This window comes from Vipera berus (genome assembly GCF_964194415.1).
Source record: "Vipera berus genome assembly, chromosome: 1".
NCBI classification, from domain to species: domain Eukaryota; kingdom Metazoa; phylum Chordata; class Lepidosauria; order Squamata; family Viperidae; genus Vipera; species Vipera berus.
The window spans coordinates 228,534,617-228,553,780 of record NC_138202.1 but is presented as its reverse complement, the minus strand read 5'-3'; the positions used below and the strand labels follow the sequence as shown (position 1 = coordinate 228,553,780).

General features: G+C 44.4%; 1 protein-coding gene across 1 annotated transcript; it reads left to right on the top strand.

Annotated features, from left to right (window-relative positions):
- Positions 1–4: 4 nt before the first annotated feature.
- Positions 5–18,755, top strand: LOC308660637 (glutathione S-transferase-like). Its single transcript, XM_081315087.1, has 7 exons — positions 5–940; positions 7,398–7,547; positions 8,930–8,981; positions 14,438–14,570; positions 15,677–15,818; positions 16,295–16,426; positions 18,317–18,755. Exons 2-7 carry the CDS (start codon positions 7,461–7,463, stop codon positions 18,437–18,439), a joined length of 669 nt encoding a protein of 222 aa, XP_081171213.1. The 5' UTR covers positions 5–940; positions 7,398–7,460; the 3' UTR covers positions 18,440–18,755.
- Positions 18,756–19,164: the final 409 nt, after the last annotated feature.

Sequence of the window (19,164 nt, the reverse complement as noted above, 5' to 3'; positions counted from 1 at the left end):
ATGCTTTTATTTTATTTTTATTTAACTGAAGTTATCAAAAGATTTTATCTTATCTGTGAGAATCTACATACTGCTAAAACTCTTGTCATGATCTTTCACTGGATGAAACAGTGTATCATAGGGCAACCATTTTTGAACAAAGGTACCTTGGATGGGCTAACTTACAGAATATGTCCAAAATCTGGCACTCCTGATTTCTGAAGAAATGACATTTTGAAAAGTTGTGGCTGCTTCAGACCAACAGGTTCCTGCTGTGCTGCTTGGTTGCTGCAGTCATCTGACCTTCATTGTCAACATTTTGTGACAGTTTCCCAGCCAGTCTCACAATCCCTCGCTCCCTCCCTCTCCCACCCAGCAGCAACCACTTTCGTTCCTGCTGGGAAGGAAAGGGAAGGAGATTTCTGATGCTCCCTGTCAGTTTCCCACAAGGAAACTCAAATGGGGGATTGAAATTCAGAAGTCATTCCTGCTTTTTTGCTCTCCCTGTTGGGGATGAGTCTGTGTTGTCTGCATCTCAGACTGAAGTGCAAATGGTTCCTGTAGTTGGCAATGTTTTCTGGAAATCCGTTCATATTCCCGCACCATTTGAAGGCTGTTCATCCCAAAGTGCATAGCTAATTTTTATGGAGGTTCTCAGTCATCCAGGTTCTGGTTGTCCCAAAGGCATTTTTTCAAGAGGCAACTGGACATTCCTGTTCCTTGTTGCATAAGGATTACCCTCTTGAAATCTGAGAAGGCTCCAACTGAGCACTGCCCTTTCCTCCTTGCCAGAGCAAGGCTGAGCAAAAAAAAAAAAAAAAAAGATTGGATTTCAAGTATTGGTGTGCCTCTCAGACTAACTTGCTTAGGAGCAGGCATTGTGCAAACGCTCCGAATAAGGTGGCAGACCTTCCGATAAAGGTCTCAACCAAGGGCCTTCAGCTGGATCCAAGATTTGGAGGTTAGTAAAGAAATCTGAGGTGAATTGATTCATACCCCTTGCTCCCTGCAAATGAAATACAATGAAAAGATGTTCATTCATATTCCTGAGTTAACTTAATACAAATTCAGTGTAAGCCAAATCAACTTGCAGCAGAGTTGGAACGAAGGAAAAATGGGGGCTTAGAAGCTAGTCTCATATTTATTTTATTTTGGAAAAGCGTTGCCTAATTTTAAAATCCAAACCAAGTGGGAAGTAAAGCAAATGGTACTGTATCAGCTTAAACCTTCATTTTTTATACTTTGTAATCTTGGCAATGTTGGTTAGAGAAAGGGAGACATGGACTAGGAAAGGAGAGGGGGGGAGAGAGAGATGAATTCCAATTGAAAAAGTAAGCAAAAGCAGACTTGGAAAGGGACAAAGGGCAGATCTGAAAGGCATTAAAGCTTTCTTAATATCTGAAAATTGGCTGGAGGAGGAGGAGGAGGAGGAGGAGATGGCTGTGTGAAATACATTTGGCAAGCAATTTTTGGATTTTTAAAATAAAAGAGTCCTACGAGACAAGCTGTCTGGGAACTGACACAAATTATTGATTAATTAATTGAGAAGTGTAAAAAAAAGGCTATCTGATGAAGGAGCTTGCTGGCACAACACAAATTTACCTGACTGAAATTTGTGGTAATTGCTGTTCGCTGCCAAGACTCTGTAAGCAGCCATATGGATTTTAGAAACAACTGAAGGGTGGTGAAACTATACTTTGTGGCAGATACCAGTTTAACAGATGAAGCTCTGGCAAATCTAAGGGAAAGCTTTTAATGCTGTGGTGGGATTCAAATATATGTGAACTACCGGTTCTCTGCGTGGATGCCGCTTCCGGAAGTCCGTTCTGGGCCTGGGCAACAAAAAATGAGCTACTGGTTCTGCTGAACTGGTGCGAACCGGCTGAATCCCACCACTGTTTTGATGCCTTCATTCTGACAGACTGCTAACAACCTCTTCACTGAAAACTCTTTTCAGACAGAAGAGAAGAGGAGGAGCAGGATTCTTCTAAGTCAGGGGTCGGCAACCGGAAAAACAAAAAGAGCCACTCAGAACCGGTTCCATCACACAAACAAAAAAGTGGGAGCCGCAAAAAGTGCGTGCGCGTGCGTCCACACATGCATGTGCGCAAAAAACATTTTGCGCATGCGCAAAAAACATGGGAGGCACCTGCGCGGCAACGGGTCTTCCCTTTGGAGAGGTGCGCGGGCACCTCCGCCCGAACGGAGTTCTCGGCACTAGTGGCTTTTGTAAAGCAGGAATTGCTTCCAGCGGAGTCTTTTCCCTCTATTTTTTTTTACAATAAGTTTCTCCTCCCTCTCCCCTCCCTCAAAAATAGAGGGACCTGGTCCAAAGCGCTAATTAGAAACATCATTTGAGCAATAAACCTAAACACTTTCGAGCAAATAATACCTGCAGAAAAGAGAGGGAGCGAGCCAGGAAGCTTGTCCTCGCCTACAGCGGCCTGGCCCCGGTGGCTTTTAAAAGCCCGGGGCCTCGCTGGGAACGGAATTTTTAAGGGAGGGCTGTGAGAGGGAAAATGGAGGATTTTCACCTGGAGGTTGCGGGGGATCTGGCAGCTTTCCAAACGCGGCGCCATTGTCCGTTCAGAAGGAGGTGCGCACGCAGCTCTCCAAAGGTTTGGAGAGCTGCGCGTGCAGGTCTCCTGTGCGTGCAGCTCTCCAAACCTTTGGAGAGCTGCGCGCGCACCTCTGCCCAAACAGCGGTTTGGAGACCTGCTGGTGCCGGTTTAGAAAGCTGCTGCGGGCCGCTGCAGCTTTCTAAACCGGCACCAGCAGGTCTCCAAACCGCACCTCCGCTCGAACACCAGCAGGTCTCCAAACGGGTGTTCGGGCGGAGGTGCGCGTGCACCTCTCCAAAGGTTTGGAGAGGTGCGCGCGCAGGTGCGCAGCTCTCCAAACCTTTGGAGAGCTGCGCGCGCACCTCCGCCTGAACAGCAGTTTGGAGACCTGCTGGTGCCGGTTTAGAAAGCTGCTGCGGGCCGCGGCAGCTCTCCAAACCTTTGGAGTGGTGCGCGCGCACCTCCTCCCGTTCGGAGTGGTGCACGTGCACCTCCGCCCATTCAGAGAGGTGCGCGTGCACCAGGCGACTGGGAGCCGCAGGAGACGGCTCAAAGAGCTGAATGCGGCTCCGGAGCTGCGGGTTGCCGACCCGTGTTCTAAGTCAATCTGCAGAAGGCAGGGCTGTGAGGCCTTCTTCATATCGCTATATGTTACCCTTTGCAGTCTGATGTGCAGTGAACTGTTCAAAGTCCATATCCAGGCTGGTTAATTGGTTAACTGATTGCAAAAAGTCAACCAGATGTACCAGATGACACGGACTGTCCTTTGGAAGAGGGTGGACAGCTGGAAACCTCTAGGTTAAACCCTTTTTTTGCTAATGCAATACTTTAAACATTGACTTAGGAGGGATTTCCATTTGTAGTGTACTTTTGCCAGCAGGAGAATTTAACTCTTGGCTCATCTCTTTCCATTCATTCTTTTAAAAAAGACTCTACAAGAAACTGCAAGACAGACCAGCAAGTCTTTTTAAACCTTTCCCTTTCTTTCCCCTTTGATTTCTTATCAGTTCCATTCCTAGTAGCCACTGGGAGTGGCTTGTTAATGCTCCTACACAGGTAGCCCTTGACCTACGACCACAACTGAGCCCATGTTTTCTGTTGCTAAGTGAGACAATTGCCAAGACAGTTTTGCCCCATTTTATGACCTTTCTTGCAACAGCTGTTAAGTGAATCACTGCATTTGTAAAGTTAGTAATAATGATTGTTAAGTGAATCTGGCTTCTCCATTGACTTTGCTTGGCAGAAGCTCACAAAAGGCGATCATCCTAAATCTGAGTCAGTTGCCAAACGTCTGAATTTTGATCACAAGACTATGGGGCTGTTGCAATGGTTTTGCAGCTTATGAAAAATGGTCCTAGGTCACTTTTTCCAGTGCTGTTGTAACTCTGAGTGGTCACTAAATGAATGGTAGTCAAGGACTACCTGTAAAAGACACACACAGGCACACACACTGGCCAGTTGCGCTGTTATGCACTGTTATATATGAATCTAATGTTTACACTCTAAAAAAATTAACCACATGTGGAATTTTTCTGGACAATGCTGGGGGAGATTAAATTTTCTCTGTTCCCCTGAAGCTACTTCAGGCCTCTTCAGGGGTCACAGTCAATATTTTAGTCATCCTGTTGCTGTTTATTCCAAAAAAAGAGGGAGGGGTGTTTGTCTTTTTCTTTTGTCTTTTTCTTTTCCTTAAATATTTTAGAACTTTTTCCCCCCGCTAAGGATTGAACGCATCCAGTGCATGCTATCAGACTTGTCCATTGTAACATTCTTAATAGCTGAATAGCTGCTAAGATCCATTTTCCCAAAGTGATTAAGAAATGAGATTGGCAGTGTGCCTATGAGGGATACATTGCCATTCTGAGCTTGATGGAATTTGCTCAACTCTGAGGTATTCACCTCACAATCTGACTGCAGAAACCTCAATTCCTGCTGCTTATTCATGAGGAGAAGCTATCCAGAATGCAAGTGGGCAATCTCACACCCTCCTTTATCCAGATAATCTCCTTTATCTGGATTGGCCAGTCAGAAAGCGCCATCTAGGCACTGATCACGTGTCTCCACTCCTTTGAAGATGTTTACTTCACCATGTATCCTACTGGAAGCAGGATGAATTCCTGAACTGTTAGTTTGGAATCTTTAAGCAGGTCATCAAACATTCACAAGGGATAATTTGGAACTCGGCTTTTCTTACAGCCTGATGAACTGTCAGCCCTTCATAATTAGTGGTCTCAATATGGCATTCAGATCCCAGATATGTTTCCCAAATGGGCATGGATGGATGGGTGATGGCCTGGGTGGGCTCCTCCGGTGAACTTCCACCCAGTGGCTATACCCATTATCAAATGTCTCTCTGATTGGCAAAATCATTTTGCATTTGTTGGGTATATGGTGAAAAAGATGCCTTTCAAGTAACACGATTGTTAAGTGAATCTGGCTTCCCCATTGACTTTGCTTGTCAGAAGGTTGCAAAAGGTGATCACATGACTTGGAACACTGCAACCATTATAAATATGAGTCTGTTGCCAAACATCCAAATTTTGATCACATAAACAGTCACTAAATGAACTGTTGTAAGAGGACACCCACCTGTACTGTCTTCAATCTCTTTTTCCTTTGTGTGCATGACAATGGGCGGTAACGTGGACTCTCCTAATTGATCATAGGCATAATTGTGTGCCCTCCACATGCATTTCTTAAACTGAGAGATTATTAGACTTCCTTTAGTATTTGGTTGTGTGATTTTAAAAAAATTGCTTCTTGGTTCATCCACATCAAGCAGTTCTTTGAAGAGCAAGAATACAACTCTACTGCTTTTTCTGATTAATTGGCAACTCTATAATTGATTAGTTAGCCTCACCAGGCATTTAAGTCATCTTGGCTTATCTAGAAAGCTAAATAGAGAAAACAATGGTTTGTGCTTCAGTCAGAGACCACTTTGGAAGATCTGTGCATGAGGGCTTGAAATTATATTCTGGAAGAAAGAAATAGCAGGCCATTTTTGTATTATTATTTATTTACTAAATTTATTTGCACCCTGTCAACCAACTCTGAGCAGCTTATAGTATCATAAATAACAATAAAGACAATTAAAAGTTATAAATATTAAAATGTTAAGCATTAAAGCATTAACATCAATAAAGAGCTAGATGAAAGGATCCAAGTGCGCAAACAGGGTGGAGATAGGGTTTTATCTAATCTCTAGAAAGGGCCCCAAGTCAGTTAGCAGAGCCAACTTTTAATCAAGACAACTGTGTGAATGTAATTTGTCAGGACTGGAGCTAAGCCGGGCCCAAAGGCTGGTGAATATATATATATATATATATATATATATATATATATATATATATATATATATATATATATATATATATATATATATATATATATATATATATATATATATATATATATATATATATATATATATATATATATTCCTCTATCAGCTGCATGAAATTCAACTGATACATCTTTTCCTTGTGTGAAAGAAACTACAATATTCCTGCTGCATGATCTATCTGTGGCATAGCTGGGAATGACCCTGATAGTGGCCTTCTTTCGCCAGCTCTAAACGCAGTTAATCATTTGCTCTGTCAGGGTTTTTTTTCTTTTTACATTGTTGCAAAATTTAGTTCACAAGTTAATTCTGATCCCTTTCTCCTTGAAGACTGAGATGGTATGACTAAGCATATTTTCAAAACTGGCTTAAATCCGCCTGCTCCCCTTCCCCCTCCCAAAAGGAGCTGTTGTATAAAAGCAGGCAGGACTTCAGACTCCTTGCTGATTTGGGGGGTCATTTTTCAGAGCAATTACCCAGCAGAGAAGTTACACCTGGTGAGTGCTTTTGATTGCTTCTTCTGGCAATTACACTGCCTGCTACAATAAGTAGAGTTATCTACCTGGACATTTGTGCTGGACTCATCTGGCAGTGACTGCAGATAAATTCATGCCCTGCAACGTATAGTATTACATTGTAAGGGAATGAACAACAATTGCTTAAAGATTTGAAGCAGTCTGGAGTTTGTGAATTTGGGGGGGGGATATATCTAAGCAGAAACAGATTGCTTTGAGATGGATGAGATATGCTGGTTTAAAATTGAGCCATAACGGAGCCATAATTGGAGTTGAAGGTTTCTTAACTCTCAGGCTAGATGCTGATACTTCAAAGAGTAGCTTTGGCTTTTCAAAAGTCATCTTCTCAAATGGGGTATAGGTTTTTTTTTTAAAGCAAGGTTTCTCCATTGTTGAATAGAGGCTGGCTAGTAGAAAGTTATAGGGACACGGTGGCTCAGTGGGTTAGGATGCTGAGCTTGTCGATCAGAAGGTTGGCAGTTTGGCGGGTTGAATCCCGAGTGCCGCGTAGCAGAGTGAGTGCCTGTTACTCATCCCAGCTTCTGGCAACCTAGCAGTTTGAAAGCACGTAAAAATGCAAGTAGAAAAATAGGGACCACTACGGTGGGAAGGTAACAGTATTCCATGCGCCTTTGGCGTCTAGTCATGCCGGCCACATGACCACGGAGACGTCCCTCAGACAAGCGCTGGCTCTTCGGCTTTGAAACGGAGATGAGCACCGGCCCCTAGAGTTGGAAACGACTAGCATGCATGTGCGGGGGAACCTTTACCTTTACTAGTAGAAAGTTAAGAATACAAAGTTTTCCAGCTAGTGGTAACACTGAAGAAAATTAGATCTATTGAATTGTTTAAGATGGGAGCCCAACCATTAAGTGACGGCCCGGTCTTCTTCTTGAAGACCAGTATATGCTCAGTATATGCTATGGACTGTGTTTCATTGCTTCTGTGGCAAAAGCAGTTACTTCTGGATTCATGAGGGTTCCTCTTCCACTTCTGTTTTAGGACATCCACAAAGTCCATCTTCCTACTCTGCTGTGCTTGAGAGTCTGAAGAATTTCCGAAAAGATGGCAGGGAAACCCAAACTGCACTACACTCGAGGAAGAGGAAAAATGGAATCTATCCGTTGGTTACTTGCAGCAGCTGGAGTTGAGGTCTGTTTTATCCTGCTTGTTGCAAGCCTACGGCACACAATTCAGCCAGCGCTCTGGCTGGCATCTCAAAATGATCTTCTAATAACAGCATCAGAGAGTGAGCAATGATTCACCCTTCCAACAGGTTCTTCACAAAATGGATGGGTTGATACACCCGCAGGTGGAAGAATCAAAGCATTCAAAGAATATTTTTTTCCCCTTGGGAGACAGGGCTCCCTTTCTTTTCTCTTGCGAAACAGATTTTTTAAAGTCTTAGAGAGGCTCTGGGTTGGTGAATTTAATGCACTTGAAGTGCAAAAAAAGAAAAAGAGGGAGAGCTGATATTCCAAATACAAGTTTTGGAAGGATTGATATACCCGTTTGGACAATGAAATCAGAATCCAAGAGGGGGATTAGAGTGGTTTCCAATCGAAGCCATGTTTTGCAATGGAATTAAAATCACAAAGCTTTTCAGGTAATATGCTTGTAAAGCCTTTTGCTGTGCTTAGCTGGCCTTGCTTGATTGCAAAAAGCTAAGCAGACTTGATTTGATTAGAATTTGGATCAAAGGGCACATGGCTTAGGCCCGGGATACTTGCAAGACCACCTGCTGCCATTGTCAACCTCCCATCGCCCGGTTCGCTCCCACAGAGTCGGCCTCCTCAGGGTTCCGTCGGCTAAGCAATGCTGGCTGGTGACCCCCAGGGGGAGAGCCTTCTCTGTGGGTGCGCTGACCCTCTGGAATGAGTTGCCTCTGGAGCTGCAGATGGTCCCCGACCTTTGGTCCTTCCGCCATGATCTGAAGACATGGATGTTCCAACAATCGGGCCTGGACTGACTATAGTTTTAAATTTGGTTTTATTGGGTTAATTGTTATGTAATTATTACATTTATGGTTTAATTCTTGTTTAAATTTTGTATTTTATGTTTTTTAACTTTGTATTGTTGTGAGCCGCCCTGAATCCTTAGGGAGAAGGGCGGCATATAAATTTAATAAGTTCAATTCAATTCAATTCACTAGGAATGTTCATGACCATATGCTAGATGAGGAAATTGAAGAAAATATTCCTGAACAAGGAAAGCAAATTGTGGTCATGAAAATTGCAAGGCTGAAATGATAGGTACTGAGATCACCTTAAAGGATTTGTGACCTTCTGGAGCTGGAGCTATGGCAACCTCTTTGCAAATGCACAAGGTTCTTTCAACAGCCATTGTGCAAAGGCACCTATTGCTTCTTCACAAAAAATTTGAATCAGCCTCTACCCCCAAATAGGAAGCTTCTGTTGCATTGGCTTTTTTTTTTCTTAACATGTTTAAAAAAAACGTGCCAAGCGTGAGCTAATTTCTCTAAAATGATCTTATAAAATGAGGAAAAAGCATTTCATTTTGTTTCTGCATTGCAGTTTGAAGAACAATTTTTAGAAACAAATGAAGATTTGGAGAAGTTGCGCAGTGGTGAGTTGGATGCAAATTTTCAATAAATTTATTATCCATTTTTATGATGAGATCAGGGCAGGAGTTTATAGGCAGTGTAAGGTACACACCTGTCCGGCCACCTGATTGGCCCAGCCGCACGGCGGGAATTCCTGGACACCGGGTTGGGTGACCAGGGGCAGCGCGGGAAACCTGAGGCTGCGGGTTGGACAGCGCCGGGCACGCCGGGCATATAAATACCAGCGACGGGGCAGGTAGGGCCAGTTTGGCCACGTGTACCTGAATAAACAAGTTAACAGCAGTCCGTCTCAGCGTGTTCACTCGCCCAACCGACCGGACACAACAGTGGCGACGAAGGTGGGATCGGCAGCGGCAGAGACAGAGCGCGAGATGAGCAGACGCGGAGCGGGAAATTCAAAGAGACGTCAGTAGCGAAAACCCTGAACCAGCGGAAGAGAATGGCGCAAGTCGGCTCAATCCAGGAATTCGACCCCCAGTACCCAGAGGACTGGGAGGAATACGTGGGACAGGTCGAGGGGTACATGCTGGTGAACAGAATCACGGACGATCGGAAGAAAGCCGCCGCGTTGCTAATGATTAGCGGGACGCCGGTCTACCGGGTCGCCGTGGGATTATGCCAGCCAGCAGCGGTAGCCAGCGTCTCTTATGCCGAACTCCTGGGAAAACTGCGTGAGCATTTCACCCCGAAAAGATCCGAACTGTTCTGGAGGAGGATCTTCGAAAAACGGAACCAGAAACCGGGGGAATCAATAACACAGTTCGTGGCAGCAGTGAGAGAAGCCGTGCTCCGCTGCAAATATGATAACTTGGAGGTGCGCATTCGGGACCGAATGGTTCTGGGCTTACGCGATGAACAACTCCAGAACAGAATCATATCCAAGCCCACGGGGAACTTACAAGAAGTCCTCGATGAGCTGCTCACCTACGAGAGCACCGGGCAACACGACCCCCCCCACAATAGCAATGGCGCGACCGGATCCATCCACCAAGAGTGCCTTGTGGACGGTGGGGTGGAGGACTACCCATGGGAGACAGACATCAATGAAGTCACCCGCCGGTTCAATAAAGCCACAGTGAAACCCCAGCGAGCGGACGACAGCGAGCGGAACAGGAGGCCACCTCCCCCGCCAGCAAGACCACCGAGGGAAGGCCCGAACAGACACAGGGACTCTGAACCCAAGTGCGGTAGCTGCGGCGGCAACCATCCCCACGCAAGTTGCCGGTTTAGGAACGCCAAATGCAGGAATTGCGGAAAAACCGGCCACATTCAGAGCATCTGCAGGAGCAAGCCAAGGGAGAACCTGAACTACATTGATGCCTGGGCCGCAGGTAAGGTAACCCCCCAAAACGGTGGCAAAGGGCCCCTTAGGCCACGCACACACACACAGGACCGGGGGGGCAAGGGCCATCAACCAAGTGCTTAGGCCCAAACTACAAGTCGAGGTCCAGTTACAGGACACCCCCTGCAAAATGGAGGTAGATTCGGGAGCGGCAGTGTCTATAATCTCCAGAGAGACACTGGCTTGCATCAAGGCCAACAGCGGGCGCCGGGTCCCCATCAAACAATCACACATACAACTGGCAGACTTCCAAAAATCACCCATCAAAGTTTGCGGGTCCATCACGATAGACGTCGGTTTCAAGGGGTTCAAAGGACCCCTCGAACTTCTAGTTACAGAGGGCCGGAGGACCAGCCTAATCGGCCTCAACTGGTTCGAACCGCTAGGCATATGGGTCGGGGGAATAAACTCCATCCAAACACAAACCCTGCAGGCCGTCTGCGACAAATACGTGGACGTTTTCGATGGCACCTTAGGGAAGTACAAGGGGCCACCAATCAGTTTTAAACTAGACCCCACAGTACAGCCCATTCGAATTAAGGCCAGGTGAGTGCCATTCGCACTCAAGCAAAAGATAGAAGCCGAATTAGACAAACTAGTAGGCCAGGGGGTGCTAGAACCGGTAGACGGGGGCCCCTGGGAAACGCCTATCGTCACCCCCCTTAAACCCAACGGGGATGTGAGAATTTGCGCGGACTATAAAGCCACGCTTAACCGCGGATTAAAGCAGCATGCTTACCCGGTCCCAACGGTGAAGCAAGTCCTCACTACCATCCAGGACGGCGCCATCTTTGCTAAACTCGATTTGGCGCAGGCGTATTTGCAACTCACAGTCACCAGGGAAGCGGCAGACGCTCAGACGATTGTTACCCACAAGGGGGCGTTCCGAGTCAACAGGCTGCAATTTGGGATAGCTACAGCCCCAGGTATCTTCCAAGAAGTGATGGAGAAGACACTAAAAGGTATACCTGGGGTGTGCCCCTATTTTGATGACGTGCTTATTGCAGGAAAAAATGAGGGGACACTAGCTGAAAGGTTAGAAAGGGTCCTAGAAAGATTTAGGAAGGCTGGGCTCAAACTAAAGAAAGGGAAGTGCTCCATAGGAGTAGCTTCCACTGAGTTTTTGGGATACAGGATAGATGCACAGGGCATACATCCCACAGAGGGGAAGATAAAAGCAATCAAGGCAGCCCCAGAACCAAAAAACAAGGCAGAATTACAGGCATTCTTAGGCCTGATAAATTTTTATCACACATTCATCCCCCTTAAGGCTGCCATAGCTGAACCACTACACAGGCTTTTGGACAGCAAAACACCATGGCACTGGCAGGAACAACATAAAAAAAGCTTCCAAACCCTTAAGGACATACTAGCCAGCAAACCTGCGGTGACACACTTCATTGAAGGGAAGCCAATCTGTTTAGCATGTGATGCTTCACTATATGGAGTAGGAGCAGTGATCAGCCATTGGGATGGCAACGGGCATCAAAGGCCCATAGCATATTATTCCAGAACACTAACCAAGGCTGAGCGCAACTATGCCCAAATAGATCGGGAGGCACTGGCAATAGTGGCAGGGGTAAGGAAATTCCACGATTACCTATACGGTAGGGAATTCACAATACTCACTGACCACAAACCCCTCCTAGGGCTATTCACCACGGACAAACAAACCCTGCAAATAATGTCACCTAGGATGCTGAGGTGGTCCATATTTCTGTCAGCCTACACATTTTCCTTACAATACAGACCTGGGAAGGACATGGGCCACGCGGATGCACTAAGCAGATTACCACTACCAGACACTGACACTGACCCAGCTCCAGCTAGCCAGATCCTAACAATAGAAGAGCTACCAGAATGCCCAGTGACGGCCAAGGACATCGCCATAGCCACCAGTAGGGACCCGGTGCTAAGCAGGGTGGTGACATGGGTCCTAGGTGGGTGGAACCAAGGGAGCCAGGAACCACAGTTTCAAGCTTATCTAAGGAGGAGGGACGAAATATCAACTCACAGAGGGTGTCTCTTGTGGGGGAGCAGGGTAATAATCTCAGAGGAGCTAAGGGAAAGAGTTATCTGTGACTTACATGAGGGACACCAGGGGATAGTACGCATGAAAGCCCTGGCCAGGAGTCACCTTTGGTGGCCAGGGCTAGACAAGGCCATTGAAGAGAGGGTAGCGGGATGTTACCTTTGCCAGAAGTCTAGGCCAGAACAAGCCCATGCACCGGTCCATAGGTGGGAGGCCACACACAACCCATGGTCACGCATACATATCGATTACGCTGGGCCCTTTCAGGGCAAAACATTCCTCATAGTAGTAGACAGCTACTCCCGGTGGTTAGAGGTAGTGCCAGTCAAACACACAACTTCAGCAAAAACCATACAGGTTCTGAGGGACTCTTTGCCACCCATGGGTTACCTGACGTGATTGTGTCTGACAATGGGCCCCAATTCACATCCAATGAATTTCAGGACTTCCTCAAGGCCAACTGGATTAGGCACACGACGTCGGCTCCCTTCCACCCATCCAGCAACGGCTTAGCAGAAAGGAACGTAAGGACCACAAAAGACGCACTACGCCGAATCATCACCGGTGATTGGCCCCAGAGACTGGCTCAGTTCCTACTGGCACAACACACCACCCCGTGCACAGCTACTGGAAAGAGCCTGGCAGAAATGAGGTGGGGCAAGAAGCTCACGACCAAACTTGACAGGCTCCATCCCAACAGGACAACAGCAGAGGTGGAACAAGAATGCACAGCCCGGACTCTGGACATTGGGGACCTAGTGTGGGCCAGGAACTACAGCCAAGGGGACAAGTGGTTGCCGGGGGTAGTGGTGGACAAGCTAGGTCCGCTATCTTACATCATTGAGGGGGAAGGGGAACGCCAGGTCAGGAGACACATAGACCAACTAAGGAAAAGGGCCCCAGAAATCACCCCACATAAGCAGACCCAGCATCCACCTAACACCGCTCACGGGGGAATAGCCTCACTCCCATTCACCCCACACCAGGCCAACACAGGACCCACATCCAGGACGTCGGGGACAGGGGGAGTCAGGGATGTCACAACCGAGCCAGGGACACCTGAGGCCAACACCAACGGGGGGGAAGGGGAGCACACGGAATCCTTACTGCCAACGGGGCTGGATCAGGGCAGGGACCAGTTAGGGGCGTCCGAACCAACCCAGGAAGGGGGGGCTGAGCCAGCCAGACAAATGGGGAGATACCCTACCAGGGTGCACAAGGCCCCAGCTTACTTAAAAGACTACATAAGACAATAACAGCTTCAATTGGGGGGAAAGGGGTGTAAGGTACACACCTGTCCGGCCACCTGATTGGCCCAGCCGCGCTGCGGGAATTCCTGGACACCGGGTTGGGTGACCAGGGGCAGTGCGGGAAACCTGAGGCTGCGGGTTGGACAGCGCCGGGCACGCCGGGCATATAAATACCAGCGACGGGGCAGGTAGGGCCAGTTCGGCCACGTGTACCTGAATAAACAAGTTAACAGCAGTCCGTCTCAGCGTGTTCACTCGCCCAACTGACCGGACACAACAGGCACCCTGCTTTGAGGTGAATTGAATGGCACCATCTGAATTGCAAAGATTTATTGGGAGTTTGGTCAGTTGACAGCTTGAGTGTTTCTGGATCTACTACTACTATTACTACTACTACTACTACTACTACTACTACTACTACTACTTAGCCCCAAGGAGGACTCTATATATCTTATCTGTACACTTGGATCATCAGTGTGGATCATCAATGTGAATGATTTGGTGGCTCTCAGAAAAAGAGCCCTTCCTATGATGAGCTTGATTAGATTTCCTCAGCCAGCAAAATTGTTCGTAAAATTGCTGGGAGTTGAAGCCCAGAAATTAATTCATATTAATTAAATTTTATCCTGGTTATACACGGATGTTGTTCTGGTAAGGTGTGCTGCCTATCCTGAGGCTATAATCCTTGCATTTTTAACTTGTGGGGTTTTTTTAAATTGTAGAGCATATTAAATAGCCAGTCATATCAATTTGAAATATTCAGTTAACATTTTTAGTTTCATTTGAATTGAATTTCTATTTTCTGAATTCTTCTTCTCGTCTGTCTTTCACCAGATGGATGGCTGCTCTTTATGCAAGTGCCCATGGTGGAAATTGATGGGATGAAGCTGGTGCAAACACGAGCCATTCTCAGCTATATTGCAGCAAAATACAATCTCTACGGGAAGGATTTGAAAGAGAGAGCAATGTATGGGGTTGTAACTATGTTGATTAAAATCTTGAATCTATTATAAACTTGTAACAGAAATGTAACATATAATACAGATGCAGTTTGAGATGTAGCATTCAAGAGACTAGCTTTAGATGCCAGATCTGGACTGCAGTATTGCAAACAACCACTAGATGGTGGCAAGGAGATAGATCTTTTTGTAGCTGTTTGCTCCCATCTGCTGGTCACTCCAGTTTTTGCAATCAGATCTAGATTTTTGCCTGGCAAAATCTTTCATTTGGACTTCAAATGATTGGAACAAATAGCTTTCTAACAATGTTAAAATGAGTAGGAAAACAATATTTAAAGAGGAAGCTGTAAGTGCATGTAGCAAGACTTTTTTTTTTAAAAAAAGCTTTCCTCTGAAGTAGGAATGAGGAACGTATGGTCTTCCTGGTGTTAATGAATTAAAACATTCAGCTTCTTTCAATATTGGCCATATTGGTTGGAATGTTTCATTTGAAGGTCAGCAGTGTTGTGAGTTCCCCTCCTGCACAGGGATCTTAGAAAAATATGTTTTATAGAACAGCAGTTGTGGAAGATGTTTTAAACCCATTTTCCCCCCAAAACAGTCAGTTCCCTTCCATAGATTGCCATTTATTAATGCAGCTTTAATGCATTAATAAATGATAATCTATGGAAGGAAACTGACTTTTAACTGACTGAACTGACTAATCTTTAATGCAATGAATGCATGCAAAGTGGAATCAGGCATTAGGTTACACACATTAACTAAGAAGGACGTAGAAATCGCTTCTATCAGGTTTAAATTTCTCAAATAGCCTTCCCTCCCCCCTAAAAGTAACTACTCATTTAAAATATTTTTATACAGATCAAGATAGTATATAGGGTTTTAAATTTTAATTAAGGATAATTTAATTTATTTTAATTTGTTATTAACTTTTGTATTGTTATATTGTTTTAATCACCTTGTGAACCGCCCTGGGTCCTACGGGAGAAGGGCAGTATATAAGTCTAAATAATAAATAATAATAAATATGTGTCCCTAAAGTCATTTGGGGCCCAATTCGGTGGCACCTAATTTTAAAGATATTTTCTCTCTCCACCTTGACCATGTCTCTCAGGATTGACATGTATGTGGAAGGAACCACTGATCTGATGGGAATGATAATGATGCTTCCTCTGCAGCCTGCTGAAAACAAAGAAAAGCAAAGAGCCTTGATTATTGAAAGAGCTACAACTAGATATTTTCCAGCATACGAGAAGGTAAGTAATAATGAGGTGGGGGCTTTAGAAATCGTCTTCCCCATGTATTTCCATCCAGTTGAGTTGAACTAAAGCATTCGTAATCCCCTGGTTGTACTGGCTAAGGATGATGGGGGTTGTAATCCAGTCTGTCTGGAACCTACCAGCTTGAGATTGGCTCAGAACCTATACCCTCCAGTGAAAGTTTCCAAGATGTAAATATGGACAAGGCAGAATTTATTAAATTTATTGAATTTGTATCTTGCAATCAGAATTCCCTCCACGCAATGGTTACTGGATTCTAGTACTACTTTTGAAGAGAGTGGAACCATCCATTGTATAGCACCAGTAGCCAAAGCAATTATTTTGCTCCTGTTGCAAATATTGCATTTGTTAGACATGGGCTAAGGAAGCTTATCTTTGAAGGTGTCCACTTTGCCTTTTGCAATCTTAGTCCCCAAATATCTTCATCTTATCTCGGTTTCTTCATGTTGTAGATTTTGAAAGACCATGGGCAAAATTTTCTGGTTGGTAATCAGTTTAGTTGGGCAGACGTTCATCTCTTGGAAGCTATCTTAATGGCTGAAGAATTCAAGTCCGACATTCTCACTAAATTTCCTCTGCTGCAGGTAAGGACACTACTGAAACTGTGGGAATTGGCAAGCTATGTGACTTTAGTATAAGGTAGTCAGTATTTTCAGAGTGTAAATGCAGACTAGATTGTCAGCCACAGATGGGGACTATTTTAAAAGAACTACCAGCATGCCATGATGATGATGTTGATGATGATAAAGGCTTTGACATCTGTAATCTCATGTAGTGAATGAGTATGAATTTCTATCCCTTTGCTTTATGTGGATGATATAAATATGGATGATATTCAGCCATAAATAGATTTAAGGTGCTGGTACTTACCTTTAAAGCCCTACATGGCTTAGGCCCGGGATATTTGCAGGACCGTCTGCTGCCGGGAACGACTTCCCATCGCCCAGTGCGCTCACACAGAGAGGGCCTCCTCAGGGTGCCGTCGGCTAGACAATGTCGGCTGGCGACCCCCAGGGGGAGGGCCTTCTCTGTGGGAGCGCCAGCCCTATGGAACCAAATTCCCCTTAAGCTCCGGATGGCCCCGGATCTCCGGTCCTTTCGCCGCGGCCTTAAAACTTTCCTTTTTCATCAGGCTGACCTGGACTGACGACAGGGTTTTTTAAAATGTTTTTTTAATTTTTAATTGTTTAGTTTAACTTATTTATTGGGGCTGTTTATTTAATTTCTTTTAACTTTTGTCTTGTTGTTTTTATTGTTGTTAGCCGCCCTGAGTCCTTCGGGAGATAGGGCGGCATATAAGTCCCAAAAATAAATAAATAAATAAAATATGGATGATATTCGGCCTTTCTGAAATATAGGCATTTCTAGACACTGCCCATGCTGATACATGGCACATGCTTGGAAGAAACAAACACACACCACCTCTTCCAAGTGCAATCAGGATTTTGAATCTGTTTCATGAGGGCGCTTAAGGGTCCTTCCTTGTTTTTCCTTAAATGTGCATATTACTTGATTCACCAGACACTACACTGGTAGGTCTCCCCAATCTAGCTGCAGAAGAACCTTGTGGCACCTTTCATCAATACTGTCTCTAATTGAAGTTTCTTTGAAGTTGCTAACAAATATACCTTATTGGGTACAGATCAAAGATCCAATGACACCAAGTTCCCTTTAAAAACCTCACCTGCTCACTGCACATGTCATGAAATACCACAGCTCTTTGATCCTTTGCCAGATTTTTTCTTTGCAGCTTAGCCTGGATTGCAGTTTGAACCTGTACAAATTGCTCAATATTTAAGTGCTATTTCCAATTGCTCAACCATCAGGTGATTTGATGGGCAAAAAGGAGTGTAGAGGGAAGACTAGGCGGGGGAGTGAGAGAGGGAAGAAAAGAAATAGATTGGTAGTTTTTTCCAAATACTGGAAAGGATTTGGGAGTCTTCCACCAAGAACATCTGAGATAGATTACAAAGCAAGTATCGAGAACCATAAACCTACATATCTGTCATACATGATTCTTAGTCAATATAAACTCAATTAGTGAGGCATGAACTTTATTTGAAGAATATTGTTTCTGTAGAGAAATTATATGAACACTAATAATCTACCAATTTTATTCTATAGAATTGAAGGAGGGAAAAGGAAAACCAAATCTCACAATAGTTCTGCAATGACAACCAGTTCCTCAAACTTTTACACTGTAATAGTGTGTATTTTTCTGCTAATTTCCATTTACTCTTCAGAAGAACATTTTGAAATTAAGATTTCTGACCTTACCCATTGTCATGTTTCTTTGCAGTACTTTGTACCTTATTAACACTTAAAAACTTTTAGTACTTCAACAATAATGATTGCTAGCCTTACATTTTCATTTTGCATCTAGAAATATATAGCATTTTCAGGCTGTAAACTCATATCTTATTTTTCATTGTTTCTTAGAGGATTTTCTCTCTCTTTCTCTCTGTCTTTCCTAGGCTTTCAAAACAAGAATAAGCAATATTCCTACAATAAAGAAATTCTTGCAGCCTGGAAGTCAAAGGAAACCTCCAATGGATGATAACATGTTTGTACAAATTAAAAAAATATTCAATTTTTAAAGAGGTTTTCAAATACTGGCGTATTTCTACTAACATACGTTTTCCCCCAATATATTGCTAATTTTAAAGGATCCTATTATTAGAAAGATAAACTAAATAAAATTGCAATTCCTTTTAGTTTTATGATCATAACCTTTTGGAAACAGGGAAAAAATCAGTAATTTACATGAAAAATATTTTTAAGGCCTTGTATCTAAAATTATCATGTATAATGCTGTTTTTTTTCACATGAGCAAATAAATTCTGTCTTACCCCAGAATATTGTTATTGCAGTTTATACCTTTAAAAACACCAAGTGATTCCTTACTTGTAATGTCATTAACTCCTGTCTCTGTAGTTGTTACTATGTAGTAATAACTTAAGAAAAAGAACTCAATAAATTTCTCTTATGTTACCATTTAATATGTGATTTTGCACACGTCTCTATAGAAGTTAATCCTGTCAATTTGCAGCAATGCATTCTAGCCTACAGACATTACTAGTGAACCTTCAAGTTGCAAACTTTTGCTGATGTGAACAAACCAGTCTGCACCTGGGAGTTGGGAAGTGGGCACATTTGTTTTGGCAAAACACCTGTGACACACCAGGAACCCATCCCCTCCTGACCCCTTGGACCCTCTAGGCTGGAACTGTGGACAGACACAGCACAGTTTTCACCCCACATAAGTTGCAACATTACAGCAGAATCTGACTGGTTCAGTGAACCTTGGGCAGCTGTGGTGGAG

Coding starts and splice junctions, on each gene's coding strand:
- LOC308660637 (XM_081315087.1), top strand. CDS start 7,461: ATGGCAGGGAAACCCAAACTGCACTACACTCGAGGAAGAGGAAAAATG. Junction 8,982..14,437: donor TTTGGAGAAGTTGCGCAGTG/GTGAGTTGGATG, acceptor GTCTTTCACCAG/ATGGATGGCTGCTCTTTATG. Junction 14,571..15,676: donor GATTTGAAAGAGAGAGCAAT/GTATGGGGTTGT, acceptor CATGTCTCTCAG/GATTGACATGTATGTGGAAG.